The sequence below is a fragment of the Magnolia sinica genome, chromosome 12 (assembly GCF_029962835.1).
Source record: "Magnolia sinica isolate HGM2019 chromosome 12, MsV1, whole genome shotgun sequence".
Lineage (NCBI taxonomy): Eukaryota > Viridiplantae > Streptophyta > Magnoliopsida > Magnoliales > Magnoliaceae > Magnolia > Magnolia sinica.
This window is the reverse complement of record NC_080584.1, coordinates 7885181-7910081: the sequence shown is the minus strand read 5'-3', so window position 1 is coordinate 7910081 and position 24901 is coordinate 7885181. Positions and strand designations below refer to the sequence as shown.

Sequence of the window (24901 nt, the reverse complement as noted above, 5' to 3'; positions counted from 1 at the left end):
TACCCTTGTTAGGATTTTTTCACGTATATTTTATCTTGTGGTTTGTTTAGTATGCTTTGATTCTACTTCCAGATTATATATCTTTCTGTTTATCGTTTGTGGGGTGAGACTAGAGATTGGATCTCAGTTCATTGCGTTGTTGGAGTGTTGCGCAACAACTGGTATCAAAGCTATTGTTTTAGTTCAAGTGGGAGCGATGACGGAAGAAGGGAAGACTTGAATTGAAAAGTTTGATGGTTCAAACTTTACCTTTTAAAAGATGCAGATAGAGGATTATCTATATCAGAAGGACCTCTATATTCTTCTAGGAGGAAAAGAGAAAAAATAAAAAAAGATGACAGATGATTAATAGTTTTTATTGGATCGGAAGGCTTTAGGAACGATCCGACTCTCTTTGTCTAAGAGCGTTGCCTTCAATATATCCAAGGTGAAAAATACAAAAGAATTAATGGAAGTCATAACTACGATGTATGAAAAACCCTCAGCGTTCAACAAGGTTCATCTCATAAAACGGCTATTCAACATGAAGATGTCAGATGGTGGGAGCATGGCTGAACATCTAAACGAGCTCAATACAGTCACGAGCTAGTTGGAATCCGTTGGCATTGTTTTTGAGGACGAGGTCAGGGCGTTATTGATCTTGTCCAGTTTCCCAGACAGTTAGGATAGTTTGGTGATTGTCGTGAGCAATTCTTCATGGTCGACAAAACTGAAATTCGATAATGTGGCCAGTCTAATTCTCAGCAAAGAATCTAGAAGAAAGACATCAGAAGTTTTGGAGGACTCAGGGAATACTCTAAACGTCAAAGGAAGAGGAAGATCATTGAGCAAAGGATGCAATAAACATGAACGTTCTAAGTCGAGGAAGAAGTCTAAGGGATCGAAAGACAAAGACGGGTGTTGGCATTGCGGGAAGAAGGAGCACATGAAACATGATTGCAGGGCACTTAAGAAATAAGAAGAAAGCTCTCAAGGCGGGAAGGATTCAGTGAATCTATCTAAGGAGAGCGGCACAGAGGCATTGATCTTATCTCTTGATGCGAGGAATGAGTCTTGGGTCATAGACTCAAGTGTTTCGTTTCATGCTACTTCACGTAAGGAAGTTCTACGTGATTATATGCCAGGTGACTTCAGGAGAGTCTACTTGGGTGATGATGAGTCGTTCAGTATTGTATGAAAGGGAGACGTTTATATAAATTAGAAAGATGGAACAATTTTGAAATTGAGGGATGTCAGACATGTACCGAGTTTGAAACGGAACTTGATCTCAGTGGGACAGTTGGCCGATACCGGATATGTGATGACCTTCACCAGTGATTCCTGGAAGATCACAAAAGGTGCCTTGATGATATCTCGAGGCAAGAAAAAAGGTACTTTGTACATGACTTCAGGATCGTATAGTTCACTCGCAGTCGCATCAACTGGGGTGAATAGGCAATTATGGCATCAGAGGTTGGGACATATGAGTGAGAAGGGGATGAAAGTGTTATTATCAAAAGGGAAGCTACTATGGCTGAAGTCTATTAACTTAAAATTCTGCAAGGACTGCATGTATGGCAATCAAAATAGGGTAAGTTTCAAGAAAACAGGACGCGCTCCAAAGACGCATCTTTTGGAGCTTGTACACACTGATGTGTGGGGACCGGCACAGGTATCATCTCTTAGTGGCTCACGTTATTTTGTTTCTTTTATTGATGATGCTAGTAGAAAACTGTGAGTCTATTTTTTGAAGCATAAATCTGATGTATTTGATGTATTTAAGAAGTGAAAAGTTATACTAAAAAATGAGACAGGTAAAACAGTAAAATGTTTCAGATCAGATAATGGGGGAGAGTACTGTGATAAGAGGTTTGAGAAATATTGTGCAGCAAATGGAATCAAACATCAGAAAACAATTCCAAGGACACCGTAACAGAACGGTATGGCTGATCTCATTAACAGGATCATCCTTGAGCGCATCAGGAGCAAGATGTTACATACAAGGTTGTCCAAGACGTTTTGGGCAGATGCTGTGAATACTGTCGCATATCTTATCAATAGAAGTCCCTCAACACCTTTGGATGGTGGGCTACCAGAAAAAATGTGGACTGGAAAAGAAGTGAATCTTGCACATCTCAAATTATTCGGTTGCAGTTCATATATTCATAGTGATGCATAGCACTGAAACAATCTAGATGCAAAGTCCAGGAGGTGCACGTTTATCGGCTACAGACAGCATGATTTTAGCTACCATTTTTGTGATACAGAAAACAAGAAAATCATCAAAAGCAAAGACGTGGTCTTCAATGAAAAGGTGATGCATAAGGACAATGTAGAGCAAAATAAGGTCGATGTGAATGAATTTGTAGAGTTGGAAGAATTACCAGACACGGGTGTTACAGTGCCACGGGATAATCATGCACAGGAGAATTATGAGGTAGATCCACAAACACCGGTTGTAAGGAGGTCTACTCAGGAGAGGAGACTCACGGTCCGATATTCACCCTCCTTACATAATCTACTGCTGACAAATAATGGTAAATCAGGGTGTTTTGTAGAGGCATTACAGTCAAACACATGGGTTAAGTGGGAACAGGGCATGGATGATGAGATGGACTCTATTGAGTCTAATCATACATGGGAGCTAGTCACTCTACCTAAGGGTAAGAAAATTCTTCATAAAAAATGGATTTACAGACTGAAGGAAGAGCACGATGGTTCGAAACAGTACAAAGTTAGATTGGTTGTGAAAGGTTTTCAACAAAAGGCAGGTATCAATTTCACTAAAATATTTTCACCAGTAGTAAAAATGTTTACGATTCCCATGGTTTTGAGTATAGCAGCTACAGAGGACTTACATCTAGAGCAGCTAGATGTTAAGACAGTCTTTCTTCATGGAGACCTTGAAGAAGAGATATTTATGCATCAGCCGACAGGATACATAACACCAGGAAAGGAGAACAAGGTGTGTAGACTGAAGAAGAGTCTATACGGCCTGAAGGAGGCCCCGAGATAGTGGTATAAGAAGTTCGACAGTTTCATGTCGAAAAACGGTTATAGGAGATGTCATACAGACTACTATTACTATTTGAAGAAATTTGATACGTCATACATCATCCTTCTTCTGTACGTTGATGATATGCTTGTGGCCAGATCAAGCATGAAGGACATCTCAGATCTCAAAAGACAACTATCTAGAGAATTTACTGTGGAAATTTTGAGAATTGCAAAACAAATCTTAGGCATGAGGATAAAGCGTGACAGGAAAAACAAAAGACTAGTTTTGTCACAGGCAGAGTGCATAGCCAAGGTACTTAATCGATTGCATATATGAGGTGTTAAGCCGGTTAGCACTCCATTAACTAACTACTTCAAGCTTTCTAAGGAGTAAGGTGTAAAAACGGAGGAGGAACGGGACTACATGGCTAAAGTCCCATACGCATCAGCTATTGGAAGTCTCATGTATGCTATGATGAGCACGAGGCCAGACATTGCTCAAGCAATGGGAGTTGTTAGCAAGTTCATGAACAACCCCGGGAAGGAACATTGGAAAGCTGTAAAGTGGATTCTCAGATACCTAGTAAGTACTGTAGATGTAAGGTTGTGTTATGAAGGATCGGAAATCAAGTTATAAGGGTATGTAGATTCAGATTTGGCAGGAGATATCGACAGCAGAAGAAGCACTACAAATTATGTCTTTACTCTGGGTAGTGCTACAGTTAGTTGGGTCTCTCAATTACAAAGATAGTATCTATCAGTACAACGGAAGCAAAATATATTACAGCTATAAAAGCATGCAAGGAGATGGTATGGATGCAAGGTTGTATGGAAGAGGTGGGTAAGGAGCAAGCAGATTGCAAGCTGTATAGTGACAGTCAGAGTGCAATACACTTGACTAAGAATTCAACCTTTCATTCAAGGACCAAGCATATTGACATCAGATATCACTTTATACGTTCGTTACTGAAAGATGGATCGATTACTCTGGAGAAGATTCATACAAGTAAGAATCCTGTGAATATGCTAACCAAGGCGGTCACACGGGAGAAAATGAAGCTCTGTTCAGCTTTGATTGGTCTTCAGGCTTGAAGACGGGGAAGTTATGCACTCCAGATGTAGAAGATGAAGATTTATGGTGATGTGTCTTCGAGTGGGAGATTGTTGAGATATGGATCCACATCCGGACAAGGCCGGTTGGCTGGTTGAGTGGTCTGCTCGACCGGTCGAGTGGCCCACTCGACCAATCGAGGGCTGGCTCGACTCAAAGTCCAACGAGCTATGATTTCCTGGGTCCGTAGTGCTCGACCGGTCGAGGCTCCATGCTCGACCAATTGAGGGTCTGCTCTACCAGTCGAGCAGCCTGCTTGACTAATCAAGGTTACGTAGATTCGTTTTGCGGATTTGATACGGACTGCGGAAATTTGATGCGGTTTCGCAAGGGTGAGAAAGAGAAGTTGCCTAAACTATAAATAGAGGTCCCTAGGGCTATTCTAGGGTAATGGGAGTTATTCTAAAGTGTGAGCAATGGGTTTTCTCTATATATCTAAAGGGAAAAGATTAGTATATTGCTTGTAATCTCATTTTTTCTTCATAATGGAAGTTTGCACCTGTGGTTTTTTACCCTTGTTGGGATTTTTTCATGTATATCTTGTCTTGTAGTTTGTTTTGTATGCTTTGATTCTACTTCTAGATTATATTTCTTTTTGTTTATCATTTGTGGGTAAGACCAGAGATTGGATCTTGGTTCACTGCGTTGTTGGGGTGCTGCGCAACAAGTCTAACCTTGTAAATAGGTTTGCATGGCCAATAAACATCATGGTGGGACGTTAGAAGGTTTTATCTAGGGGTGGGCATCGAGCCGAGTCAAGTCGAGGTGGGCCAAAGCTCAACTTGGTTTGTCCATGATATACTTGAGTTCGAGTTCAACCTCGAGCTCAACATTGAAGCTTGGCTTGTTTATCAAAGTTGTCAAGTCGAGTTCGAGTCGAGCTAGTGGTTCGACTCGAGTCGAGCTCGAGCTTGTTGGGTGAGAAAGTAATGGATTCTGTTCTTGATCCTCCTCCATTGATTTAGAAGAGAAGCTAAATAATAATAAAAAATTTAAAGAGGCATTTTACATGACGTTCCACCAAGCAAAATTCATTTTTGGTTTGGCCCGACAACCGAAATAGGGTGTACTTCATCTTTTAGCAGTCCAGAAAATCCATCCGTGTGGACCCTATGATAGAAGAACCATGGGGCCAAAAGCATCCTCAATTGTATGTTCTGAATTACCCATCATCAAGGCCATACTTTTCAATGGATAGGATTTTGAACAGACCTGAGACCACAAAAAAGTGGGACCCACCTGTATTGTTGCTGCTCAGACAAAAGCACAGTTTTCGTTACCTTACAGATGATCTAAGGACTTGTAGCTTACAACATATTCAAAAAGGATATGTCTATTCATGTGAGTGCTCCATGCAATATACCATGTTGGATTCAAGAGATCATCAACACCAACATCAAGCTCTTTGCTACTGGGGTGAAAGTAAAGAGATCCCACTTTAACTTTCTCTGCATTCCCCACAACTTTAATATATTTATTAATCGAGCCGAGTCGAGTTCGAGTTCGAGCTTCAAGTCGAGTTGAGTTGAAATGCCCCCTCGTCAAACTCGGCTTAAATTCTACTCGAGCTTCAAATAATTAGCTTGAATCGGCCCGAATCGGCCATTCAAGCCAAGTCAATTCGAGCTGACTCGAGCCGAAGGCTAGCTGGACTCGTGAACAGCCCTAGTTTTATCAGTGGTCACCAGTGTTTCCAATAGTGTGGTCCGTCCCATGGAAGCTGTAGATGAGGCCAATCACATTAGACGGCTGTCAGGATGATGTAACTTAGTATTAGCTGGCCTAAATTGACACGTGTTGCATGTTTGACACGTGCAGTGATGCTTGACTAGTACATATGGTGAATGAATGGATGGGTAGGATTGCTAACTAGCACGTGTGATTACACGAGACATTTGGCCACATGTACTGTTAAGTGGCATAAATGCATGAAAAACCCATGGTGGAATGGGTGGCATGGCCTATACATGTGAGTGACGCTTGACATGGTTGGAATCGTGTAAGTGTACACACGTATGATAAATGGTGCGTCCAACACGTGTGGTGAAGATGCATGCCCTCTTTGATACATGGTGTGGACGTGTACATAATATATATATATTTGTGTGTGTGTGTGTGATGATAGATAGATGACATGCATGGCAGGTATAGGTAAAATGATGGATTTATACCAAAATACTTATATGAATGCAAGTGTACTTTCTTGCATGTGCACGCATGCGTATCAAAAATCTCAAGTTATTATGGTTCTTCTGTCAATAAGTTGGACACCCCGGCACTCATGGTGCACGTTATTTGAGAAGCTTCCTTACCTTCGCAAAAAAGGATTAGAAAGGATATCAATCGCAGTCACACGCCAGGAAAGTAACTTGTCTGATTGTTACAGCGACAAAGAGATGTGCCAGCTAGGCCCATTGGATGGGTTGGATATCATACAAATATCAAGTGGGCTCCACAGTTCTCGACTTTACCTCTTTCTAGAGAAAAAAACGTATACAATGGACATTTTGACAATTACACTGCTTAGAAAGTACTTTCCTTGCATTTCAATTCACATGATCATTATGTTTTTATTAAATCAACTCTTCTATTGATTGGAGTAACTATACACGAGAACTTCGGGCTTAGCTATCAAATAAAAAAAAGAGACGAGCTTCGCCCATCACGAGGACCGAAAAGAAAATAAGAAACAAAGAAAATTAACGCTCCCTCAAATTTCCCAGCCCCAATCTAGAAATAAAAGTCCTTTGGTAGTCTAGGGAAACTCCTCCCTAGTTTGGAAGAGCATCCAAGACTGACCAGTGCTGCCCCTTCTACATAATCATTATTTGGTAGAATTCTAATTTGAAAAGAATTTTGCATTTAAAAAATAAATAAATAAATAAATCTATTAAATATTACTTATAAAATTCATGATTCATGTTTGGAACTTACATGTTGCATGTGAATTATAAAAGAAAAGCTTAAATCACAAATAGAAGAGCACCAACACATGTGGACGATTAAGATATCTTGAATGTTGGTGGGCCTCTAGTAAAATGTTGCATACTAAAAATAAATTTCTAATTAATTAATTTGTCCTTGTTTAATTATCAATTTCATCGTTCTTCAAATGTTTAGTATATGTATGGTTGATACTAAAACTGCAAGCCTGAATAGGAAGTGCCATGCCCACGAGGAATCCACTCCATGATAGACCATGTGAGTTTCAACGTTAGGTCCATGATGGACTATGAGAAATCCACTCCATCCATCATTTTTGCAGGCCCACAACAGATTTGGAGTTCAATAATGAAGCAGTACATCCAAAACACAAGTAGGCCACGCCACACACTACACGAAATAGAGGGGCTTGAATGCACATTGTTTGAAACTTTGTGGAGCGAGAGAAATTATGGATTAGGATGATATTTGCATTTACAGTTCATGTTAGTGGGAATAATCTTATGAACGGTTTGGTAGACATCAAGGTGTTCCATAATGGTAATGGCCACCACCGTTACATCAACTGTTACGGCTTTTATTTTGTTTGGAACAAAAAAACATTTTGATTTTATTTTGATGAAAAAAAAAAATTTGTTTTTATTTTGTTGAAAAATAAAAATGTTACAAGATCATTAGATGTTGCTATGCCCTTTTCCCTGTAATAGTTGTTTTAGCCCCATAACACCCAACGGTTATAACAGTTATGTAATGGTCGTTATATAAGCAATTTTTAATACCATAGTTGGAATATAAACATCTTGGTAGGCTATAGAAAGGTTTCAATGGTGAGATTTTTCATTCTCAATACTTTGTCATGTGGCCCACTAAAGTTTTGGATATACCTCATTTTGGACTTTTTATCTTATCGTGAGCTTGCAAAATTGATAAAAGGAGTGGATTTCTCATTGACATGGTGATGAAATTCATATTGCTTTTGCCGACGGGAACTTATTGGCAAGGCGCACATACACATCACAAACCGACGGGAACTTACTGGCAAGGCACACATATACATGATCACAAACCGACGGGAACTCACTGACAAGGCACACATACACATCACAAGACAAACCAAGCGGAAACGCGACTTTCCCAAATTGATAACCAATATTATTTTCATTTTGATAATAAAATTAATAGATTTGTGGACATTTATTGGAAGGCTAAAATAAAAATTAAAAAAATAAAAAAATCAATAACCTTGTTTCAGCAAAAACAAAAGTATGCATGAATCAGATGATCAAATTTTTCAAACAATATCATATTAAGATTGTGATTTAGCAATAGTGAGTTTAATGATGCCTAAATATTACATATTTTTCATCTTAATTACATTAGATTTCTTAGTATTTAAGTATTAATTTAATTTAATTATATATGTTTTCTACTTGCGATGAGATTTTGGACCTAAAGATGAATACACGCTTAAAATGAAGGATTTTAAAGTTCAAAAAAATGATTAATGAAGATTTTAAGATTTAAAAAAAAAATATTTAAGATTTTAAATGTCAAATATCAAAGAAAATTAAGAACAAAGGATGAAAAAAAACACTGAAAAATCATAAAGTATATCATCAAAATTAATAGATTGTTTGTCCCACCTGAGGCTGGTTCGGTTTGACCGAATGTGCACAGAACCATCCAACAAGAAATATTGATTTTTAAAGATAATTCAGTTCAACACAATTAGGTCTAACCAAAGTCATATTCGGTGCGACCGAATAGAAGTTCGGTGCGACATGAGGAAAACAGAGACTTCAGATAAATATTGAAGAAATTCGGCTGCATCCAAGAGACCTATTGAATGCGATCGAAGTGATGTTCGGTGCGAACGAAGTCTCATATTAGTGTGACGGAGTGTAACATAAGTGCATAAATTTAAAGTCAGTGCGCGTTTTTTCTATTTAAATGGATGTTTTAAACTTTTTAAAGCATGAATAATGACTTAGGAGAAAGACCTAGGGGTGGCGAAGATTCCACGAATTCGTCCTTCTTCTTCTTCCCCTTAAATCTAATTTGTCTTTTCATTTTTTTAGATGCTATTCATGCTAGATTTATCTCTTAACTAAGGCTAAGTGATAAAACTTGTAGTTCTATTACAATATTTAATTTATTTGATTCAATAATAATAATTTGAATAATTATAATAGATTAAAATTCATTTGGATTTACTTTAAAAGTCTTTGAATTATTTATTTCTCGATTTGTTGTACACTATAAATACAATGAATGCTTTGATTTAATAATTGATTAGCCTAAATTATAAAAGGACTCAATCTATATAATTAATTAATCTATTCCCATCTATGGGTAATCGAGACGTTTTTTATTCCCTGCAATTGAGATCAAGTGCATTATGAGAGAATCTTTCAATCGAAACTATATCTTATTAATGTTAATGATTAGTTTAGCATAATTATCTTCCAATTAGATAAAATAAGACTTTGATTCAAATTGAATAATGCATTGAATTATTAAATGAGATATTGTGATTGCTATATGTGATTCTTAGATTATTAGTCATTTATTTTATTATTTTATAAAAACCATTTCCTTAATAGTTAGATTAAAAACTTAAACAATCATTATCTTTAGATTAATTTTAAGTTGTGTTCTTATTTCCATAAGGATTCGACCCCGATCTCACCAAGTTATTACTACATCACAGCTTTGCGACTATGGTCAAGTCTCAAATTTGATTAGAAACTAACGCATCCAGTTTCTGCAATTCAGGAGATAGGTTGCATCCGTGTGCAGGATCTCCAAACCTCAAATGTTCCAAAAGACATTTAGGTGAATTACTAATAAGCTTTGATGTGCTAGTGAACTGTGCACGAAACAATGATCTTCTTATTGGATGATCATGATACTTCCTAAAGATTGAAATTCATGATCAGTGGAGGAACAATATCACCATTTTTGTTCAATAAGATACTAAAGTGGATGATTGACTCATTCCATACTAGAAATAATCGCAGGAATCCTTTTCGATCTAGGTTCCACAATTTAATCGATTTAATTTGAATACCTGTGCCCACGTATCAAGCGTTATCCGTTGACTTACTATCGTGCAACTCCCTTTAAATAAGGACCCGTCCATTGTACAAGTGGCACAAATGTACAACAATCTAGGCCATCCAAATCTTGGACTCCAGTCGGATGATCCTAGCCGTCCTTCAAATGAGCGGATAAAAGGAAAATGGCTGGGACCAAATTCAACAGCCAGCATTAGATGGTGGAGATTATCTGATCAGTGCGATCCCTGGGGGATGTTATATCCATGTGGATTTCAATCATCAGAGGCGTTTCGGCAGTGGGCCTAATAACTCCATAAGATAGCGATCAGAACCGTTCATTCATCACAAGACTTGGATTGTAAAAACTGACTAACCGGATCAAGTGATTTCTGCCCAACAACTTTAAAAAGTAAGGATTGTCTGTCACTAGGGGTTTTTCCATGAACCTTTCATGAGTGTCCCAACATGGATGAACGGTAAGGATCGTCATAGAAACATGCCATGGTGGGACTATACAATGGTCCAAGTGCTGATATTACCATCAGTATGAAAGTTTCAAGGCAGCCCATGAATAGTGCACTGGACTTGATGGACGGTCCAGATCGTTGATGTGGTCCATGTGGATGGCAACGAGCTCATACGAAACTAGGTGCATGGGAAGGTTCCATACATTTTAGCCCACGTACATGTCTCCACATGTGCTATTTTGGCACATGTGTGACATCCCAGCCATGCATCAGATGGATCCCATCGTTCAGATGCACTGGTCTAAGAATCAGATGGTCCACTGATCAAATGAGCCATAGAGTTACACGATATGCGTAATGGTGGCAATTGTCCCTGGGCCTGACGGCCCGTCTTGGCCCATCCAATGAGCCCGCCCAGATGTGGACCGGGCTTGGACCTATTAGCTTTAGAGGCGGATTGCGTACTAACTAACACAGTACGGTGCCGAGTAAACTCTGTGGGACCCACCATGGATGTCTTATCCACGCTGTACATCCGTTTTTTCCAGATCATTTTAGGGCATGAGCCTGAATTGAAGCTTATACAAACCTCAAGTGGACCACACCACGGGAAACAATGGGAAAGTGATGTCCACTGTTGAAAGCTCCTTAGGGCCCACAGTGATGCTTATTTCTCATCCAACATGTTCATAAGGTCACACAGACATGGATGAAGGGAAAACACAAATATCAGCTTAATACAAAATTTATGTGGCCCGAGAAGTTTTCAATGGTAGGTATTCAATTCACACTATTTCCTGTTGTGTGGTTTGCTTTGCTGCCTTGGATATATATCGTAGGCCCTTACCCAAAATGAGAATAAGCCACTCTTTGGCTTTTAGCCCGGCTTCAATAAATACATTGTTGGGAGATTCAATGCCTACTTAAAAACTATGGGAGTCAAGTAGGATAATTTTTCGCCGGTCACAAAAATAACTAATGGACTAGATTGGTGGACCTACAGCTTGATGAAATCAAATATCGGCCAATTGTCCAAAATATCTAGAAACATTGGCTGCATATAGCTTTGATCATGCCATACTTTCCAGACTCCAACAGTATGAAAATCCAAACCAATCAAGTTGAAAGGATCCCCGGTGCCTCCCAAAGATAACTACCGGATTCGATCAACCCATGCTAAATCCAATGAAGAGCAAATTGAGGCAGTGCATCCTAGGCTCCTAGCTCCTAAAACCTAAAAAGCCACCCTACAAGCCAGCTAACACGAGGAAAAAGATAAAATTCCAACCCGAGGTCCTTGAAAGACCGCTTGCTTGCATGTAAGCCTTATTTTTCTTCTCTAATTGCTAGAGCCGACGACAGTTAAAAGCAAGCCTAAAAGCCTACAAGCGGTCCTTCATAAGCCTCAAGGACGGTTGTCCATATGGTTGTTATATGCTACCCTTCTCTGACTCTCAAGGAGCTAACAGCAACCTTTACGAGCATGTCGCTGACAAGAGGTCTTTGAAATACTACCTGTCTGGTTTATTTAAACCACACCATGGCCAGCACCTGAGGCAGTTAACAAGAGAGGCTGGGAGGATACATTTGTGAGAGTTTTTTGGGTTTTTTGGTGTCCCAGGTGCACATATAGCACCAGCCAGATGTTCCAAAGTTGATGGTGATTCTTGATTGTGCCTAGGTCCCATCCAACTCGAGACAATTATCAAAAAAGCCGTTAACAGGAGTAACATTGGAATTAAGGATATCGTATCATTCCTTTTTCATAGGAGGGTGTCTAGTCTCTCCCATTTTTTCTCACATCTCGGCGTTCTATTACACACATTTCAAGAATAACAGCGGCACACACTTATTTCTAGTTCATTTATGCAATTCTCCTCTCATACATTCATTCTTTATTTATTTACTCGCTTACCTGAAATTTTAAATCTTGTGAAGTAAGGCTAAACGTAAATAATGTCAAAGTTCTATTAAAATTCTCATTGAATCTCGTAAAGTAAAAACCATACGTGATGCAGATAAAAAATAATGTATAATCTCTTCATTTTCTATCACTGAGACCTTTAGTTTGAATTTGCGATGGCAAACCAATCATAAGAGTCATTTGAGTTGGGACCTTTAAGTGATTTTCCAGTTTTTAGCCGCACATGACTAGTGTAAACTTTTGAGTTAATACCACACTAAAATTGTGCCAACCAAATTGAAAGTATGCATTAGCTTGGTCCATGGGCTGGGCTTGACATTCTTCATTTGAGCCCAACGGAACTTCACATGCTCTTGTTATATCCTGTAAATGGACGGTCCAGATATTTGATGTGGTCCACGTGGATGGCAACGTATCCAATGAAACCATGTGCATTGGAAGGTTATATAAAATTTAGCCCATGTACATGTGTCCACATGTGCTATTTCAGTACATGTGTGAGACATCCGAGCCATACATCAGATGCATCACATCAATCAGATGCACTGTTCTAAGAATCAGATGGTCCACTGATCATATGAGCCATAGCGTTACAGGACATGCCTAAGGGTGGCAATGGTCACCGGGCCCAACCAACCCGTGTGGAACGGGCTTGGACCTATATTATCTTGCCCATGGGCCAGGTACTGTGGACCGGGCACAGTCCTATTGTCATGGCCCCTGGGCCAGGCTACCATCCCGTCCAAAGAACTCGACTGGCCGTGGAATGGATGGACGGTGTGGATAAAATCCAAATCAACGGTGGAGAAGGGATCGATACATATCCTCGGTCGAGGACAGCACAAGAAAAGGTTAAAACGAAAAATCGCCGTTGCCGGGGATCGAACCCGGGTCACCCGCGTGACAGGCGGGAATACTCACCACTATACTACAACGACTTCTATATGCTAATGCTTTCGAAATGTTCTATATTATTGAGTATTTTTTAACATCGTACCTATTTTGGATAATCCGAATCGTTCGTACGATTCTACCCACCCTGAAATCGGTATGGTCCAAAGATAATGCGAACCGTTCGGGCAGCACCCCAACTTAGGCGAGTCGGGTCGATTCAGCTCCGATTAGAGTTGCTGAGTCTTTTAAAACATAGTTACTTTAGCACCATTTTGGAAATGGTGGTAACTCATCATCATTACACGTGGCACTTACGGAAAACTATCCTCACCATCCAAATTGAGAATCCCGTTTTGGGAGCATATCTAAAGTTGCACTGATAAAGCAATCCTAACCATCTAGTTGTAGCTATATCGAATGGATGTAGTGAGTTTTCCAATTTTGAAGGGAATAATAAGATGATTAATGTTATCTTCTCAGTGCATTTTTTTTTTTTTCCTGCTATTCCCCATCTGCAGTTCGGTCAACAATTCGGACGGTCTGGATTCTCGTACAACTATACCATGTGTATGGTTGAAGAGACACTGACTTTTTAAATGGTGCTAAACTAGCATATGATTCTAGTCCATTTCTCTTCTTAATCGTTTATTTGTGGGACCCAAAAGGAATGGTTGAGATTTTGTTATATGTGAGATTTTTTATGATGGTCCATCCATGAGATTTTTGATAGACTGATAGAGAGGTTAGTGTTACATGCTTCATGCAAGTGAATGGCTGTACAACTGAAAAGCACGTGCAGTGATCAGAACCGTTGATCTAGTGGGTCTAGCCCAAAATATATGGTGATTGGAAAATCTAACGGTCCAACCAGTATGATTTCTGCCTCTTGGAGATAGATGGTTGCTTTTATCCTCTTCCCCTCAAGTTGCTTACCACCGTCGATTTACAGTTCCGCAATAAATGGTTGCAACAGTCGAATCCACTTAATGCTAAGATACTTTCAGTGATGGCCCACCAAATCAATGCCCACAACAGCATGCACGTGCCACACAAATGTATTCGTTGTACTCAATTTATGAACTCATACTATCGCCACAACATGCGCCCGTGTGGGCAGTCAAAATATCCCAGCCGTCCATCATGTGGCCCACCACCATCCAGATCTTCTCACCCAAAAAATCAAGCCGGTTCACCCACTGAAAGACTGATTCTTGGGCCAGGGAATATACATATTGGTACCCCTCCGATGGATGGATTGGATCTCATGCCTGCGTGAGCGTGTACATGAGCAAGCATGTGGCCCGTTGGATCGGATCTATGTGATTAGATTCGATTTTGTACGGAATATCTGCGATGTGCAACAACACCTTTGTGAGAGCGCACCAATGTTGACCGTCGGATCTAAGGAGATATAGATTATAGTTCTAATATCTCGGATAATGCCAGCATGACTTTTAGTGGGCCTTTTCAGGCCTGAACGTGGAGGATGATTTTGCAAACTAATGTGGACCGTAGGATCTAGGAGATCTAGATGACAGGTAAAGCTCTATTTAATGTGTAATACCTCTCCCCGTCTAAAGCATTAAGACCCCACAACCTTTTTCATTAAGGGTGCGTTTGGCTGCACCAAATATCCATGATTTTCATGATTAATCAATCTAACTTTGAGCAAAATATCACGAAATTTCATAAAATTGGGTACAACCAAACACACCGTACTAAAAAGAAAAAGAAGCCTGATCACATACACACACAGGCAATCCTACCATTCCATCCTTCCCGCCAAAAAGCCACTTGTGTAGGACATCAGTGCCATGAAAATTGTGGGCCCCACCATGAAGATCACCCTCGATCTGCTCACTAGATGGGCCACACATGTTGATTCCAACTCAATGCCCCCCCTGATGAGCAAACGGGTCTGGTTTTTTTTCCCGGGTAATCTTCATCAGAGGGCCCACGGATTTCATGGTGCTGATTTACTGCACAAGTGGCACGTGTGATCATTTCTCAAAATAAAAAATGTGCAAAGAGTGAAAAAGGGATGGCTTGTGATTGAGAAAGTTCCCATCAAAGATGGACATTGCTTGGCAAGATCATCATGACCGTTAGCCATGGAGGACAACTAACACCAACGGAACGGATTATCCAAAGCTTTTCAGCGCGTCGGATGGCCGCCAAAATCAGGATTACTTAATCTTGATATGGGCAATTCCCTACCCAAAGCATTGCCATTCCTAGAAAGAAAAGAAAAAATGTAAGAAATGATCATAAAACAGAAGATCCTAATCATCCAACCCAAGGCAATTAATACTATCAGATCAATATAGCTAAAAGAGCCCAACCATGGCCCCCACTTCAGGGAACTCAGGTTTCAGGTCATTAAAATGATAACAGAGCAATCCATAGGTTACACAACATCCATAAAATGTCACAGCCATTGAAATAATGGGTCAAATATCACAAAACAGTCTCAACCAAACACTCATACAACCCCATACAATCAGACAGCCAAATTTCAAATGAGCATAACATTCAAGACGAGAGATACCTCAGCCAGCCAGCTCCTCCTCCTCTTCCTCCTCATACTCCTCATCGTCTGCCGTTGCATCCTGATACTGCTGATACTCGGCGACCAGATCGTTCATATTGCTCTCTGCCTCAGTGAACTCCATCTCATCCATGCCCTCTCCCGTGTACCAGTGCAAGAAGGCCTTCCTCCGGAACATAGCGGTGAACTGCTCGCTGACACGCCGGAACATCTCCTGGATTGATGTGGAGTTCCCAATGAACGTGGATGCCATCTTCAGCCCCTTGGGTGGGATATCGCAGACGCTGGACTTCACGTTGTTCGGTATCCATTCGACGAAGTAGGACGAGTTCTTGTTCTGGACGTTGATCATCTGCTCATCAACTTCCTTGGTGCTCATCTTGCCGCGGAACATGGCTGAGGCCGTCAGATAGCGACCGTGCCGTGGGTCGGCTGCACACATCATGTTCTTGGCATCCCACATTTGTTGGGTCAGCTCGGGCACAGTGAGGGCCCGGTACTGTTGAGAGCCCCTCGATGTTAAGGGGGCAAACCCGACCATGAAGAAGTGGAGGCGGGGAAATGGGATTAGGTTGACGGCGAGCTTTCGGAGGTCAGAGTTTAGCTGGCCCGGGAAGCGGAGGCAGCATGTGACGCCACTCATGGTGGCAGAGATGAGGTGATTGAGATCACCAACTGACACAAGGAAACAATCAATAGAAGATGTGGGGAGAATGTATTAGCGTCAAGGTTCTGAAAATCTGTTGGATCCTTACTCTTGCTCGGGTGGTTGACTCTCTGGAGTTTCAACACTTGGTCAAGGGTTCGAGTATCCATAAGTGGTGAAATTCCACTAGCGTGAGTGTGTGGGGTGTGTGTGCATGTGGTTAAAAAAAAAAAAAAAAAATCAGAAAATCTGTTACGATACAGCCGTATCTTAACTATATATAGGCCATAGTTCTAGAACTCGCCAACTTGACTTGAAACTCGGTTGAGTTGGCTAGGCAGGATTTCAAGCCGAGTCCTTAGGGAACTTGGTTTTGAGGCTGACAGTCCAGACTTGCTCAGACTCATCGAGTCAACTCGCAAACTTGGTTGACTCACAAAATTGGTCAACTCAACACATCTTGCAGTGACTCAAGCCAAGTCACTCGGAATGTAAAATTATTTCATAAAATGTAAAAAGAGCCTGGTAGAAGATTTTAAGCCAAGATCTAACAGAGACGAAGTAGGCCCTCTACCGCCAGACCAAGCAATGATTCGCTGTTAGATCTCTTATTTTATAATACTTATATTGGAAATGACTGTTTTAATCTTCTTCATTATTACAAATATTTTTAATTCATATTCATTAACTATCAAGTTTAGTTGGGTCGAGTCTTCGAGTCGGATGAATGTCCAGCAGTGTGGAGTTTTTGGGTTTCCGAACTATGGTATCAGCACCAATAAGGGCCAACCGTGCCATAATGCCCCCCTTTTCAAAAAAAAAAAAACTTCTCCAATTTTTCTCTTGTTTACCACTTCTCTCCTTCACTTCAGCCATGGAAGAAGGCATCGAAATTCATTTAAACTAGATCGAGGGCATATTTTGATAATCGAAACACAGATTTGAGTGAGTTGTTGAACAAAGAGTAATTAACCATTTTGGGAAAATCAGAGGGAGTAAACCATTGCCTTTTCATCTTCTAATCCACTAAATCATACTTGATTTGTGTTTGATCATGGCCTATTTGGTTATTCTTTCAATTTGTCAAGCTGACAAACAACATCCTTACCAAAGGTCTAATACACCAATAAACATGCTATATACACCCAAATAATTAATAAATAAAATTCTGATAGATTTTGGTATTTTATATTTTTTTTAGTATTTCTTGAAATTTTTGAAATATTTTTGGGCTAAAAGAAATTTTTGGACAATGCAGATCTGATATGCCCTGTTTTGTATCATTATTGGACTCTGCTGATATAAAAACTAAAAAAAAGGCATACATTAATCGGTCCCCTAGTTAAAATTTGAAAAATACTCAACTCTAGAGTCTACCAACTAGGAGTATCTTGACGAGTTTTCTCAATTCTTGGACACTAAAGACTCTGTAAATATAATATATGAAATTATCAATACCGTTGGGTAGTGGAAAACAGAGTCGAGTTTCTTTGGTGAGTTTTTTTTTTTTTTTTGGAGTTTTTACAAGTTCTGTCAGATAGAGTCGAATTGACCAAGTTATGATCCAGTTGAATTTTCCTCTAGATTAGATAAATCTGATCGGGTCTTCTTTTTTTTCAACATGGGTCTTCATAGTAGCATTTCAGTTTTCATTTGTAAAAGGGGGACTCGTGTTTCTACGTAACAAACCATTGATACTATGGAAACTCAATGTGGATAGCCAGTGCACCCAAAACATCTCCAGGATGGGAAAATACAACTCTTCAATTGATGGCCAACAAATAGACAGTTAAGAAAGAATATACATGGGTCAAATACTCTATAGCTAGGATTTTCAGATCTGGGAAATTCTTGGTGAGTATGGGCCATCATATGATTCATATCAGCAGTTTGGATCAATAAACCATGGGTCCCGTCCCACTTGTACAACTGAATTACTGTTTCATCATTCTTTAAAACAAAATAGGCACACATTTGCGTTTCTTTCATTGAACATACTAAGTTATGAATCATTTCCTCCATAACTAGGCGCTATCTAAAGAGAGCTTTACTAAGCGCGCACACATGCAATAAAGATCGTGGATACACATGTGCTAGCATGGCACATACGTCCGAGATATAATCCATCCATCAAGTTGGTCCAACCATGTATATGTTTTCTCATAAATAAATTCTGGTCCAATCTGCTAGTGAACCCCAGTGGAAACAGATGGATGGGTTAGAAAACTTCAGCCAAGTTTTTCAGTGCCGTACATTTGTTTCACAAACTTTGACAGACAAAACCAGTGGATCAAACTGATTCTTGGGCTAGGGCATCAAGGCAGCAGTACCATTCTCATGGATGGATTGGATCTTGGACCTATTGTGCCATCTTTGCACATGTCGGACTTGTACATGAACTTTATTGCATGCACGTGGGATTAGCAAAACTCATCTAAAAAATATGAGACACAGGAAAAAGATCCTAAACTGCAGGACGGTATCTAATTTAGTTATCAAGCCTGCAATCTCTGTGGGATGTGGTAGCCATGTATGACATTCATACCGATTTTATGTCAGGCCCTAGCATGCTTGGACTAAATGTCTAACTTACACCAGCCAGATGATCCTATCTGCCAATTGGAGGACACATGCCTATGAATGCTGACTATTCATTAGATATTTCTGTCGACTGCGCAATCGTAATCCGCAATCAATGACAGGGATTACCCAACCAGTGTGATTGTTGATGTACCTGTCATTGTAGGGCCCAACAGTTGCATGGCCAAAATCTCATACATACATGCCACGTGAAGGGGGGATGAGTGCTTGATAACTAAGATGATAGCATAGGATGCCTTATCAAGAGGTACTATCAGAACTCTATGGCTACAGGTAGAGTGCATGGAAATTTGACTCACATGTAGGAGTGGCGAGCTTGAGCGTGCGGAAGCAGATGTCATAGAGGGCCTCATTGTCAAGGACCATACACTCGTCAGCATTCTCAACAAGCTGATGAACAGAAAGGGTAGCGTTGTATGGCTCCACGACAGTGTCAGAGACCTTGGGTGAGGGGAAAACAGAGAACGTCAACATCATGCGATCTGGGTACTCCTCCCTGATCTTGGATATGAGAAGGGTGCCCATGCCAGATCCAGTACCTCCACCCAAAGAATGGCATACTTGGAATCCTGTCAAATAAAAAAAGATTTTTAAAAAGAGTATTAGTTGAACACACAGAACAAGACGATAAACAAAACTGATCAACAATAAGGCGAATATTACAGGAGAGAGAATAACAAAAAAAAAAAATTTACATTGCAATATTCAGAGCGTCCTTGCATGGTGGCCCGGAGGGTTGATGTGCTTCCTCATCCCTAACCACCAGAACGGTTGTGAGAGGGAGAATAATTTTGTATAGGGTTTGATGCAGCCATGCTCAGATGGACATATGAGCAAGTACTCTTTTACCACACCTTTCCAAACCATACAAGTCCATGTGTTGGTTACACAAAACTTCCTCATTTTCATGATATTTCTGTGGAGTCATGGCCACCTACAACTGGTTGTAGATTAGCTTCACATACAACCAACCGTCTCACATGCCAGCATATCATGTGCAGAGGACATGCAACCCATGAAAAAGGAAGGCCCAAGATGAAGATCACATGGCGTAAAAAAAAACATGCAGCCTACTAATCAGATGAGCGACCCTGTGCTGTGACAATGGACAGTTTAATTCAGAGCTGCTGATAGTTTGATTCAACATACTCATGTAGCCTGCCTGATGAGAGGAGACCAACCTGATATGGACCAGGTTATCTTCATGGAGGCCCCGCCTATTGCACAGCTGGCATTTCCTATGCATGTGATACATTTGGCACTAGAGAAGGTCGTATGTTAAGTTGACCAAAACCAAATAAAAGTCATATCATTACTCATTTCTTCGGGTTAGCACTAATGATGTATCCTGAATTGAAAAGTGTCTGGAATACCAGAGCGATACATAAGGCAGCCCCAAACGTTAAGATGACAATACCTGAAATCAGGAACTTCTATTCATCAAACGGCCTGCACATGTGCATTAGATGTGAACCGTTGACAAGTCTTTTCAAACCGTCCATTACTTCGGATTGAGGCAGCTGATGGAGTGAACATTGTGATTTTGCATACAAAGGGGCCACCATATGTACCGCTCAGATATCCAACACATTTGACAAAGTGGGCATTTAGTACTATCTTGATGACACATTCATCAGGTAAATTCTCGAATATATATACCCGAATGAAGGCTACTCTTGCTCGGGTGGTAGACTCTCAGGAGTTTCAACACCCGGTCAAGGGCTCAAGTACCCATAGGTGGTGAAATTCCACTAGCGTGAGTGTGTGGGGTGTGTGTGCGTGTAAAAAAAAAAAAAAAAGAATCATCCCTGATTTGGACAGGAAAATCACTCAGATCTCTGTCTTGACTCCATCTTTCTGTAGGATCTAATAAGGTGGACAAGCTCACTCCACTTAAGGCAGCCTACAGAAGCCATTAGCTTGTCTGAAAAGAGCCCAGGTATGGATACCCACAGAGGAATTAACTCCCCCCACGTGCCAATGGAGCATGAGAGTGACACATTCAGGTGCTTATCATGGGCCAAAAACCAGGATTGTACTGTTATCAGGTCCACTACACATACTGCGATCTGAATACTGCGGAATAAATGGATCATCTATGAATCAATAATGGGGATTTTACATTAAAATCTTAAGGTGCACCTAAAAGGGAAGACATTCCCGATGCCACGATGTAGCCGAGAGGAATGCTTGGTCTTCTGCACTTTACACCCTTAAGGAGAACTTCTCAATGGGACTAGGGTTTTCTCTCGTGTGTTGGTGAGGGGGTCAAGACATGTATTTATAGGAAAGAAGGCTGAAGAAACTTACCCATCATACTTCTACCCTCAAGGGTCTCCACACCAAGGTGTTCTGTAACGATAACGGTAGCCGTAACGGCCACCACCGTTATCCTTACGATACGGGTTGTAATGGCTGTTACGGTCTCTTTTTTTATTGATAAAAAAAAATCCCAAAAACCTGTATTTGCCCCGTAATGTTGATTAAAAAGTATGGAAAACCTGTATATTCCCCATAACAGACAATTACGGGGTTGTTATGGCCTTTATAGGGGACGTAATATGTCGTTAACGGCAATTACGGGTAATTTTTTTTCCATAACGGCTGTTATGGCCTTTAAGACCCCATAACGTGTAACAGTTGCCACCGTTACCTTTACGTAACGGCCTTTACAGCACACCATGCTCTACACTATAAATTTCCATATTCGGCTTAATAACTATATATAGGGAGCACAATTCAAGCATCCCGCCCCAAACCCATATGTAATGATCACAATTGTAGTGGAGCCTATTGAATTGCTCAATCTGAATAATCCAACAGTCATATCTAAACTAATGAATGATGATCACGTGTGGCCCACCTAATGGAGTCTTACACATACACATCAAATGTGATCATAGGTCAATTCATTCCAATGGGCCATTTTTCTTCCCATCCACTAATGGGAGCGACTGGGAAGCGGGAATGGCCCGATTATTGGGAAATGGCATTTACACGATGGGACTCACCCAACGAACAACCAGACTAGCCAATATTTTGGGCTCCAGTACATACACACCAATGCCCAACTGAAGTGCACACCCACCAGCCAGATTTTTGGGTTCACAGCACAAACACAGTGTGGCCAACACGATGAGTGCCCTGGATCTCCCAACAGGATTCAGAATCATAATCCCACAGATGGCCATAACATTTCTCATCGAAAAAGGCAAGACTGCATTTTTTTTCTCATTATCATAATGTGCAAAACCACCAGCCAGATTTTTGGGCTCACAGCATACACAAGGCGTGGCCCAGCTGATAAGCAGCCTGCATCTCATAATAGGATTCAAGAATCCCAATCCCAAAACTGGCTGTCGCATTTCTCATCCAAAAATGAGAGATCTCTTTTCTTTCCTCAGGGTCCTGATCGCACACCCACCAGCAAGATTTTTGGGCTCACAGCACAAACACTGTGCGGCCCACCTGATGAACAGCCTGGATCTCACAATAGGATTCAGAATCCTAATCCCGCAAGTAGCCATCACATTTCTCGTCAAAAAGTGCAAGATTGTTCTTTTTTCCCTCCGAATGCTAAGGGGTCGTTTGGATGGTGGTAAATGGTTTAAGTTGTAAATGATTTACTAGTAAATCACTTAAACGCTGTAAATGACGTACAGCCTGTCTGTTTGGCTTTAAGTTGTAAATGATTTACTAGTAAATCATTTAAAGTGTTTGGATAGCCTGTAAATGATAAATGAAATCAACTTTATTGGCTATCATTCAAAAAAAGCCATTGTCATCTCCTCATTTACTAGTAAATGAAAACTCACCTTTTTGCTGGTAAATGAGAAGGGGGCTTTGCTAGTAAATCATTTACAAGTAGTAAATGATTCACTACCAAAAAAAAAAAGTATCCAAACACAAGTAGTAAATGATTTGCTAGTAAATCATTTACTACTTGCCCCATTTAACACCATCCAAACGACCCCTAAATCCTCATGTGCAACCCCACCAGACAGATTTTTCGGCTTACGGCACATACACACTGTGGCCCACCTGATGAGCAGCACAGATCTCACAATACGATCCAGAATCCTAATCCTGCAAGTGTTCATCCTACTTCTCATCAACAAATGCAAGATTGCACTTTCATCTCGCAGGAGCCCTTTGGGGATGTATCCCCCGTCCACCAAAGGGCCCGCCATACCAACGATCCAGATCACCACGCTAATTATACAGTAAAAAATATGAGATTAGAAACAGAAGAACTCTAATTTCCAAACCTTGCAAGCAATCGCAATTCTCCGCCTCCTTCCTGACGACATCGAGCACCGAATCGATCAGCTCCGCACCCTCCGTGTAATGGCCCTTGGCCCAGTTGTTCCCCGCTCCCGACTGCCCGAACACGAAATTGTCAGGACGAAAGATCTGCCCGACCGGACCCGACCTGATGGAATCCATGGTCCCGGGCTCAAGATCCATAAGCACGGCCCGCGGGACGTAGCGGCCCCCACTCGCTTCGTTGTAGTAGACGTTGATGCGCTCGATCTGGAGATCGGAGTCGCCGTTGTACTTACCGGTGGCGTCCACGCCATGCTCGTCGCAGATCACCTCCCAGAACTTGGCCCCGATCTGATTGCCGCATTGCCCGCCCTGGATGTGGAGGATCTCTCTCATCTTCTCGAAATAACGGAGGTGGACGGAAAACAGGGGCTGGTGTAACAGAAAACCGGCGCTGGGGTAACGGAAAACCGGGGCTGGTAGAGAGTGGTTTCGGTGGGAACGGAGAAAGAGAAATGAGCGGAAGGAGGACGGAAAATAAGAAACTGAGGGGAGTTCATAGGAGCGATAGGTTATAGTATACCGCGGGATATCCGAAACTGCGTACCCGCCATCAGTGAGCGCTTGCAGAACAAACGCTCTGTGGGGCCCACCGTTATGTTTTTGTAGCATCCACTTCGTCCATCATTTGAGAAATATAATTTTATGATTTTACAGCAGAAATCATGAAGGTAAAAATCTCAAGTGGGCCACACCATAGGGAACGGTGGAGATGGGAACGGTGATCCTTGTAACATTCTTGGGGTCCACCATGATGTTTATAAGCCATCGAAGCCGTTCATTAGGTGAGTCCCACTAGGATTAAATGAAAATCCAAATATCCACCAGATGTAAATTTTTTGTTGGCCACAAGGAGGTTTCAATGGTGTGCGTCATCCCTACGTTTCCTTTGGTGGGGCCCACTTGGATCGGCCTTGGTTTTTGTCCTCAGCTATGATAGGGGGAAACGACGAACTGAGTGGATGTCGTAGTACATCCATCTCGGTGGGCCCCACAACATTTTATTGCAGTGGCTCCCTGCAACAAAATTCGCGTCCGCCCATCGGCTCCATCATCTCCTTTTGTATCAGCAATTTGATGGCCAGAGTAGCCACCTGAGAGTGTAGTTCCTGAGTAAGAAAGATCCAGGCCGTTCATCTGGTAGTTGACAACATGTAGTGTCATACGCTAGAAATCAGGCTGGTATGTTCATTAGGTGGGCCACTTGCCTATGAAATAGGCGAGGCTGATCAACGGTCCATATTCCACATTCTAAGTAGATGCGTGGGCGAATGGACAGGACTGATTTTCAGCGAAGGCACGTACTAGGTTGGGCCCAGCAGATGAAGGAATGGGCCTCGCCCAACGATTGGGCCACACCCATTAATCGGTAGGTATGCTCTCGCATCCGGACAAATGGTACCTTG

At 41.2% G+C, this 24901-nt stretch overlaps 1 protein-coding gene and 1 non-coding gene across 2 annotated transcripts; both read right to left on the bottom strand.

The window, feature by feature from the left end:
- Window positions 1-13346: 13346 nt before the first annotated feature.
- Window positions 13347-13418, bottom strand: TRNAD-GUC (transfer RNA aspartic acid (anticodon GUC)). The gene has a single exon. It is a non-coding gene; the product is annotated as a tRNA-Asp (tRNA).
- A 2280-nt stretch (window positions 13419-15698) lies between these two features.
- On the bottom strand, window positions 15699-23958 carry LOC131220874 (tubulin beta chain-like). Its single transcript, XM_058215744.1, has 3 exons — window positions 23438-23958; window positions 19469-19738; window positions 15699-16597 (listed from the first exon to the last, which is right to left on the bottom strand). The coding sequence occupies exons 1-3, from the start codon at window positions 23829-23831 to the stop codon at window positions 15924-15926; spliced, it is 1338 nt and encodes a 445-aa protein (XP_058071727.1). The 5' UTR covers window positions 23832-23958; the 3' UTR covers window positions 15699-15923.
- Window positions 23959-24901: the final 943 nt, after the last annotated feature.

Coding starts and splice junctions, on each gene's coding strand:
- LOC131220874 (XM_058215744.1), bottom strand. CDS start 23,831: ATGAGAGAGATCCTCCACATCCAGGGCGGGCAATGCGGCAATCAGATC. Junction 19,739..23,437: donor GAATTGCGATTGCTTGCAAG/GTTTGGAAATTA, acceptor TTTATTTGACAG/GATTCCAAGTATGCCATTCT. Junction 16,598..19,468: donor CAAGCTCGCCACTCCTACAT/GTGAGTCAAATT, acceptor TCCTTGTGTCAG/TTGGTGATCTCAATCACCTC.